The sequence below is a fragment of the Propithecus coquereli genome, unplaced genomic scaffold, assembly GCF_000956105.1.
Source record: "Propithecus coquereli isolate 6110/MARCELLA unplaced genomic scaffold, Pcoq_1.0 Scaffold257, whole genome shotgun sequence".
In the NCBI taxonomy this organism is placed as follows: Eukaryota; Metazoa; Chordata; class Mammalia; order Primates; family Indriidae; genus Propithecus; species Propithecus coquereli.
In genome coordinates, this window is record NW_012148141.1 from 1,325,445 (window position 1) to 1,335,161 (window position 9,717).

Consider the following 9,717-nt stretch of genomic DNA (forward strand, 5'->3'; position numbering starts at 1 on the left):
TAGATGTTATTCTTATATGTGCACTTATGTGTTGATCAGTTAATACCAATTTGATGGTGAGTACATGTGGTGCTTGTCTTTCCATTCTTGGGATATCTCACTTAGTAGAATGCGTTCCTGGATAGAGCTGGAACGCATTCTACTAAGTGAGACAAATTTATTCTTAATGCTGTGACTAGAGTTTTTTTTCTGAGACACTGATTTCATCATGCTTTTTTTTGGCTAAAATCCTTTCAAGACTCCCTGTTGCTTAGAGGTTCAAGTTCAGACCCCACACTTTGGCTCCAGCTACTTTTTGTTTTTAATTTTTGTTTTATGGGGGTAAGAACACTTAATATGAGATCTACCCTCTTAACAAATTTTTAAGTGTACAATATAGTGTTGTTAGCTATGAATACAATGTTGTACAATAGATCTCTAGAAATTATTCATCTTGTATAACTGATACTTTATGCGTGTTGATTAGCAACTCCCCATTTTCCTCTCCCCTAAACTGATGGCAACCACTATTCTACTCTTTGAGTGTATTATTTGCATATTTTAGATACCTTACATAGGTGGAACCATGCAATATTTGTCCTTCTGTAACTGGCTTTATGTTCCTTGCAGCAATATTCACAATAACCGAGGTGTGAGAATAACCTAAATGCCCATTGATGGAAAAATGGATAAAGAAAATGTGGTATATCTATATATTAGAATATTACTTAATTATAAAAAACGTAATGAAATAATGATCCATGCTACAACATGGATGACCCTTGGAAAACATTATGCTAAGTGAAATAGTCCAGTCCAACCACTCTTATTTAAATTGTGTCAATTGTTTCCATATGCATATTGCTTTTTTTTTTTTTTTTTTTTTTGAGACAGAATCTCACTGTGTTCCCCGGGCTAGAGTGCCGTGGCATCAGCCTAGCTCACAGCAACCTCAAACTCCTGGACTCAAGAGATCCTCCTGCCTCAGCCTCCCGAGTAGCTGGGACTACCGGCATGAGCCACCATGCCCGGCTAATTTTTTCTATATATCTTTAGTTGTCCAATTAATTTCTTTCTAATTTTAGTAGAGACGGAGTCTCGCTCTTGCTCAGGTTGGTTTCGAACTCCTGAGCTCAAACAATCCTCCCGCCTCGGCCTCCCAGAGAGCTAGGATTACAGGTGTGAGCCACCGCGCCCGGCCCATATTGCTTTTTATATGAAGATGATAACTTTCCCTTTTCTTTCTTTCTCTCTCTCTTTTTTTTTTTCTTTTTTTCTTTTTAACAGAGTCTTACTTTGTTGCCCAGGCTGCAGTGCAATGGCACGATCATAGCTCGCTGCAGCCTTGAACTCCTGGGCTCAAGCAATCCTCTCACTCAGCCTCTCAAATAACTAGTACTACAGGCCTGTGCCACCATGCCTGGCTAATTTTTTTTCTAGTTATTTTTGTAGGGGTCTGCTATGTTGCCCAGGCTGATCTCTAACTTCTGGACTCAAACAATCCTCCCATCTTGGCTTCCCAAAGCGCTGGGATTACTGGCATGAGCCATCGTGCCCAGCCCTTTTCTTGAAATCTTTTATGCTTAGTGTGTAGTTTAAACCCTTGCCCAAAGAATGATGCTGTCCCTTTTCTACTAGGTAAAAATGCAAGAATATCAGGATGTTTCATTTTAGTGAAAGAGTTCGTAGCACTATAGAATTGCATTAAACATTTAAACTTTTGGTTCTCCCTTCCTTTACCCTTTCCCAGGAATGCTCCCTTCCACTTCCCTTTTTCCTTCTTTACACTCTTCATTTTGGGTTGACATAGATCCTGAAAGACCCACCTAGTGTCTTCTGTTCTTGGGAGCTTTCCATGACTCCCCTCTATGCAGGGAGTGTTTCTTTCCATTGTGTTTCTACAATAGTTTTAAACACACTTATTATTTTAAGTTTTTAAAATTCTTGTTCTTTAGACTCTGGGCTCTGTTAGGCCAGGAATTGCCTTATTTTTTTTTCTTACCATCTGTCACTCCTTTTCTCTCCCCTTCTCCCATTTTCTCTTTCTCCTTTTCTTCAGCAGCTATCTATAGAGAATCTACTATGTGCCTCCTATGTCCAGGGAACTGTTTATTGAATGAGTGGGAAGGAATATGAAATCTTGGCCAGAAAGACATTGCTAACTCTATTATTAGTTTGTTATTTTAATCATTCTAAGCATGAAGATAGGCCCTTACCATTTAAACTTGGAATAGCCTATCAATTTCACAAACTTATGGGGTTGTCTGGATGGAAGTATTAAGGAAAAAAGCAACTGGTTGTCATTTTGGTTTTATGTAATTTGGACTCAGATCATATTCAGTATTGAAATCCATTCTTGGCTTTGCTTTGTCAGCAGAAACTTGACTTCTGACAGTGTTGATTGCAGCCATGGAAATAACCACATTTGTATCTGCCTATCCAAAGTATTTTGGGCCCGATAGAGGAGAGTAATTGTTGTTCACCATTGGAGTTGGCATCTTTGTGGAAATAGGTGCATGTTTGGAGTGGTGTTATGTAGAAGTGTAGTGCTTCTAAAATATCTTTCTGAAGGATAATAAATGTAGATAGTGTTCATAGGTCAAGTACCCTTGCTAACAAATGAACAATCCTATTAGGTAGGTGGTGATATTCCCATTGATGGATGAAGAAACAAAGGTTTAGAGAAGTTAAGTGACTTGTATGAGGTCTTACAGCTAGTTAAGCAGCAAGCTAAGGTCTGTCTGATTGAGACCATGCCTGTTTCATTATGTGCTGTACTGCCCTTAAATCCTCATTCTCAAACTCTGTCCAAGTTGGAGATAGTGAATTACAATGGTAATTTGAATTGGAGATAGGGAATTACCAAAGTACTTTGGCAAGTTATTTAACCTTTCTGAACCCATTTGCTCACATGGAAAATACTGCCTTCCTCCCGGGATTATAATGAGGAATAAATGAGATGATGTATGTGAAAATATGGTGTGAAGCATTAAACCTTAGACTCATGTTTGGTGATAATGGTATTAATGCTGTCATCATTACATGTAAGAGCATTAATCTTTAACGTGCTAATTCTGCTTCCTGAGTATTTTGTTGCTGGTGTCCTTTTAACTAAGCCACTTATCAGTTTTTAAAGTACCATAGTGACTGCATTTCATTAACAAGAAAAGTTATTTCAAGTGCAGCAAAAAGTTCAGATAGTCTTAAGATTTGAATAATACAGTTTTAGCTGAACAACTATGCTTAGCTATTTAAAACTTTCATTCTCCTATTTCCCTATACTCCAAAAATTGTGGGGTTTTTTTTTCTTGAATTATATCCAAAGTTAAGGTTGGAACTTTAAAATAGCTTGTTTCCAGTAATTGATATTTAATGTTTGCATTCAGTACATTTGGTCAGAACTTTTTTTGAACCAAACAATAATATACCCACAAAGTGTTAGACACTGGAAAACTAGTTCCTCTGTGAAGGCAGCTGGAGCGTGTGTTTAATGTGGTTTTTAAGTAGAGATTGACTATGTCAAATTGTTTCCATATGCATATCACTTTATATAAAAAAGATAAAATTCTGTTTTTTTTGAAATTCTTCATGCTTAGTGTGCAGTTTAAACCCTTGCCAAAAGAATGGTGCTGTTTCTTTTCTACTGGGTAAAAATACAAGAGAATCAAGATGTTTCATCATAGTGAAAGAGTTATTAATAGTAGTAGCACTATAGAATCACACTAAACTTCTAAAACATGCTTTATTGTATGATACAAAAAGATTTAATAGCCTCTATTGTAATGGTAGATCTTATGAAAAAAAGTTTTAAAATAATCTTGAACTTACAACATAGGATATTAGCTACCAAACGTAGCTGAAAACCTGAATGTTTTGTTATAAAAGCATTATCTTTGGCAATTTTTAAGTTTTTATTGGTACTGATTGTAGCAATATATATATATATCTATTAATGATAATCAGCTTTATGATATGACTAAATTTGATTCTAAAGCAGTAATGTTTTCTTTTCAAACTGCTATATTGACCAAAAATCAAAATATTATAATATTATCTTGTAAATGGTCTCTTTTTAAACTAGCAAACGTATTTCTTCAACTAAAAAACATGTGCCATTCCCCCTCAGAGACACTGTGGCTTTGGAATTAGATCTGTGTTCAAATTTGAACTTCAGAAGTTTTTTCTTTTTAAGCACTGGGCAACAAGTTAACATATTTGTACCCAGGTTCTTTTTAATCTCTAAAATGCATATACAGATGCTTATCTTGCAGTGCAGTTGGGAGGATCACATGACCTAGTGTGTGAACATGGTTCCTAAATATCAAAGTGCTATATGAACAATATGTTTACATTTGTTCATTTGTGGTAATTTGCGGATAAAAAGAATTTAAGTACTTGTTTTTTAGAATATCTCTTTCATATAATAAAACTTTCAGTATTAGTGGTATATGTTTAAAAAATTTCTAACAGTGTAATTAATATAAACTTGATAATTTTGAACACAAGGATGGGTGTCTTCTTAAACTATTACATACAGCAATGGCATGAATTAAACATTTTGTGTAAAAAATATATATTTATACATTCTAAATGATATAGATATGTGTTTTTATAGGTTTGCCTGAATCCATCATTGCGGCTGCATGTTCAAGAAGTGGCCAGAGGGTTCTGCATGTTGATTCGTAAGTTTATCAATGGTAGCATTTAATAATTTCTAAGTATCTCTACACAATATTAAAATTTAAATAAACACACATATGTATGTCTATACATATGTATGTCTATACATCATATATAAACTTAAGTTAGAAAAAGGACTGGAATTGTTTTTCACCAATACTATGTGAAATATGTAACATACAAGTTTTACTAGTCTGTGAAATAGTGATCTGTTTCCTTTGAGAATAAACCAAATGTATCATAATTTTATTTTTCTCATGAGTGATTTTGTTTTTTAACAATAAGTAATTCTCTAAGAGGCTTGGAAACGTCATACCTGCCCTTTTTCTTATGTATGTGTGTGGATGTATACAACCTATATGTGCTGTTGTATTTTAGGCTTCATATTTGATTGTTGTAAAAATCAGTCAATAGATTTTGAGTATGGCTTTCTTAAAATTCATTGAAATTTAACCTTAGAAAAGTCTTGACTATAATTTTGTTTTCTTTTTTTTTCCCTTCCTTAAACATGATGGTAAAAAGGAAGTTGGTAGAAAACTAAAGATAAAGCATAGTTTAAATTTCTCCATTCCTGCTTCCCCCCCCAAAAAAGAAACAACTCCCTAGTGTTCCACCGGTATACCTATGTAGTGCTTTTGACCATTGTGTCTTTGCACTTTAAATGTTTATTGAATAGGAACAGAAGAGAAAGAAGAAGAAATGGACTTTCTATTTTCTGTTATATATTAACTGCAGTGATTATAGAATGCCAGAATACAAAGAATAATTAGATTTGTCATCGTTTATAGTGTTTTCTCATATATTATCCAATTATAAATATGTAGGAATCTAAAAAGTAGCATTAGGTACTTACATTTATCCCTTTCTAAATTTATTTTGAAAACATATTAACTCTCAGTTACTGGATGGAATTTCTAAATTGGATTCATTTTCATACAGGTCCTGCTTTTGGAATTTTCTTTCACTATTGTACGCACAACTGCTTGTGTTAATCTCTCGATTCACTCTTTTCGAAATAGCATGGATTCACATGGCAAAAAATCTGCCACCTTGAAAACCCAGGTACTGGGTCATTATACTTTAAAATATAAATTCAAATTTATTTTTGATAACCTTAGTTGACCTAAAATTAAAAATAAAATACTTCCTGCACATTTGTCAAATGTAGAGTGATAGTAAAAATTATTATTTGTGTAACTCACACCATGTGCTAGTCACCGTATTAGTTTTTTTAGCGCATGTTATATAACTTAATTCCCATCACAGCCAAGTAAGGTAGGTGGTGTTATCCCAAGTTAACTAATGAGGAATGTGGGGAATGGAAACATTAAGTACCTTTTCTAACTTTACCTCGCCTAGTACATGTCTGACTTTAGATTCTAATTTATTTTGTGTTTACTTATTGCAAAACCCAAGGTCTTCCCAGAATGAAGACTATTTTAGAAATCACATATGGTTTACTGGTATTCCAAAAATAAAGTTTGATCCAGTTTTAGAAGCTTGGTGGTCTGATGGTAGTGGATTATCAGAACTTAGTAACATTAGTATCACTAAAGTTGGTATACAACCCTCCACTGCTAAATTTGGCTCTAAAAAAAAGTATGAGAAGCTAGATCTAACTTTGATAAACAGTTAAATCAATTAGAAAAACTTGATAATGTGGTTGTCTTCAGACATTATATTAATAGCTTAATAAAAATAGCATTTCAACGTGACAAGCCTTTTTGCTTCTTCTGTTGTACATCCTTGGGCGTGGTGGCTTTTGAGAATTCAGATACATTTAGGTATTGATTCTGTCAGATCTTAAGCTTAGATTTGGGGGCTCAAATGGACACCATTATTTGAGGGTAATGGTTGTCTGCCTATCTTATTGATATCTCCTGATCTGAATCTGTCCTGAGCCCTATCTCTCCATGTATCTTATGGTTTGACATCTTTATCTAGATGTTCCACAGGCACCTTAAACTTAGCATGCTAATACTGAATACATCCTCCCCATCTTCACCTCAAAATACACAAAACACAATAAACAACAGCATCTTACTCCTAGTCATTTGGAATGGTAACATCGTCTATCCAGTTGCTTAACTCAGACACTTGGGAACGTCTGTTGATTTTCTTTCATCTTTAGCCTTCAAATTTATTTAGTTACCAGGTTCTGTAGATAATGATAATGATGGTGGTGATGATGATGATGATAATAGCTAATATTTATCAAGCTATTCCAGGTACTATGCTGCATACTTTGAAAACATAACTCTAGTAACTTTCTACCATATTCCCTTCTCTCCCTTTCACTGATAACTTCCCTAGTTCAGACCCTTGCCTTTTCTCAGTTGGGTAAGCTCAGAACCTCCTGACTAATCTCCAGCCCTCTAGGCCATTTACCACATTGCAGCCAGTCACATCGCTGTGCTGCATGAAATCCTTCCATGTCTCTCTGCTGCCTATGTTAGTGATTTTACAAGGTAAAAAAACATCTAATGTGGAAACATAAACAACTTAAAAAAGTGAAAACAGATCTACTGTGGTTGAAACGAATGGGTCTGGGTCAGTTTAGACATATCTGGTTTATAAGAGAAAGCCCAAATTTTCTTTATGTCATATACTACCCTCTATGATCTGGCCTTGCTCACACCTCCAGCCTTAACTCTTCTGCTTTTACCTTCAGCTGTAGACACCAGCAATTCTGAAATTTGCAGTAGCTGAACATATTATAGTCATCACTTCATCTTCCCACTTTATGTCTGGGGTTTGCATAAGCTATTCCCTCAGCCTGGATTGCCCCTTTCTGCCCCTCAGCCTGGCTAACTTCTATTTGTCTTTAAACATTTGTCTTACATGCCACCTCTTCAGGGAAGTCCTCCTTCCTCAAACCCTACTGAGTATGTGTCACAACTATGCCTGGGTTCTTATAACACTATATAAGAGTATAAGAGAATCATAGCATTTATCACACTCTTAATTGTTCACTTTCCTGTCTCCCCCACTATACTTTAAACTCTTAAATCACAGGTCTTATTCATATTTGTATCTCCAGCACCTAGTATAGTTGTTGGTGTACAATAGATATTTGGTGAATGAATGGATAAGTATTATTAGTGCATATATTTGTGTGTGTGTGTGTGTGTATGTGTGTGTGTGTGTTTGGTAATGGTCAGTTTGGTGATGAGTAACCTTTATCAATGTAATATACATTGTGGATAAATGGCTGTTATTAGAGATATAATCTGTGGCTAAAAATTAAAGTATGCAATCAATAACCTTGGCTTTTGGTTTCATCAGGCTTTTACACTGTCACTATTCATTCATCTTTATTGAGCGTCTACTCTGTGCAAGGAATTATGGTAGATGTTAAGGATACAAAGGCGAATAATAAGATATTGATGCACGGTCTATTAAGGGAAACAAAGAAGTAAACAGATGTGTGCTATGGTAAGTTATTTGACAAAGGTATATATAATATATATATATATAATATATATATATAAGGTACTATAGTGGGACACCTAACTCAGTCAGAAGGCTTCCTGTAGATGTTGGCACCTTAGCTAAGTCTTGAACAAGTAGGAGTTCATTGGATGAGATGTAATGGTAGGGGCAGAGCTGAGAAAGATGTTTTAGACAGATGGAGCAACATGTACAAAGACTTAAGAGATGAAAGAGGACATAACCTGTTTGGAAAACTGCAGGTAATTGAGGATGATTGGCACAGAGACTATATGAGTGTTTGGACAGGGATGAGTTGGAAATTGGGGTAGAAAGATGAAGCTGCAAAGTTATGTAGGGCTCAGGTCAAGGAATTACTTCATCCTATAGACATTTAAGAGCTACTGAATGCTTGTAAGCAGGGGAATGAAATGATCAGATGTATGTTATAGGACAATACAGTGGAGGGTTGGTTGGAGAAGGGTAGGCAGACTAGCTAGGTGGCCATTTGCAGTGGTATAGTTGAGAGATGACCTGAAATATGGTAGTGACAATTGGGATGAAAAAAGGTAGAAGGATTTGAGGTTATATCAAAAATTTTTGGTGATGGATCAGATATAGTAGGCTAGGGAATGGGAGGAATTGCAGATGACACCCAGGATTCTGCTTTGAGCTATATGGTGGATGGTAGTGCCAATTTCCTTTACTTACATGAGGAATTCAAGAGAATGTTCATGTGTAGGGATAGAGCTGGGGGAAGAGAAGATAATGTATTCAGAATTGAAGATGTTGAGTTTGAGTTGCCAGTTAGCATATCTAGGTGGAAAGATCTAGTTGGGTATGTGTATTAGGAGCCTGAGTGGGAGATCTAGAGCTAGAGATAAGAGATTTGGGCAGTATCTGTGAATAGATGGTAGTTAAAACCAAAGAAGTAAATATAGTCACCCTGAAAGTGCATATAGTGAAACACAAAACAGGTAAGGATAAAAACTCAGGCAAGGGCAACTTTTAAGGGATGGGCAAATGGAGAGAAGTCATCAAACAAGATTGAGGAGAAACAGCCAAAGGTTTAGAAGGAAAGCACAAGGGTGTGGAGTTTCATAAATCTAGTGAATTCACTCCTTGAAAGTCTTAATATCTCTGCATCCCATGGAGGAGAAAGTCTGAAGGAAAGGAACATTTATGGAATGTTTTACTGATCTGAGCCAGGTTTAAATATTTTCTCATTTAATATTCATTTTAGCATTTAAGACTCTTCATAGTCAGGTTCAATCTACTTCCCCAGCCCTATCTGTCATTTATGCTTTACATGTAAAGTGGTACTTTACATCTCTGTTCTGTGGACATGCCTTTCCATGCTTTTGTGAAAATATTTTTTTAAAAAATTATGGTTAAAACACATAAAATTTGCCATCTTAACCATTTCTAAGCATACAGTTCGGTAGTGTTAAGTATATTCACATTGTTGTGCAATGGATCTCCAGATCTCTTTTGATCTTGCAAAACTGAATCTTTGTACCCATTAAACAATAATTCCCCATTCTCTACTTCCCTCCCTCCCCCACAGCCCCTGGCAACCATCATTCTACTTTCTGTCTCCATGAATTTGACTACTGTAAATACCTCATT

At 35.5% G+C, this 9,717-nt stretch overlaps 1 protein-coding gene across 1 annotated transcript in view; it reads left to right on the plus strand.

The window, feature by feature from the left end:
• Positions 1-9,717, plus strand: part of CHM (choroideremia (Rab escort protein 1)) — a 169,859-nt gene that overhangs the window by 23,012 nt on the left and 137,130 nt on the right. The window contains exon 2 of the mRNA XM_012647137.1: positions 4,595-4,661. Within this exon, the coding sequence (XP_012502591.1) occupies positions 4,595-4,661 (67 nt within the window). The remainder of the gene's footprint in view (positions 1-4,594; positions 4,662-9,717) is intronic.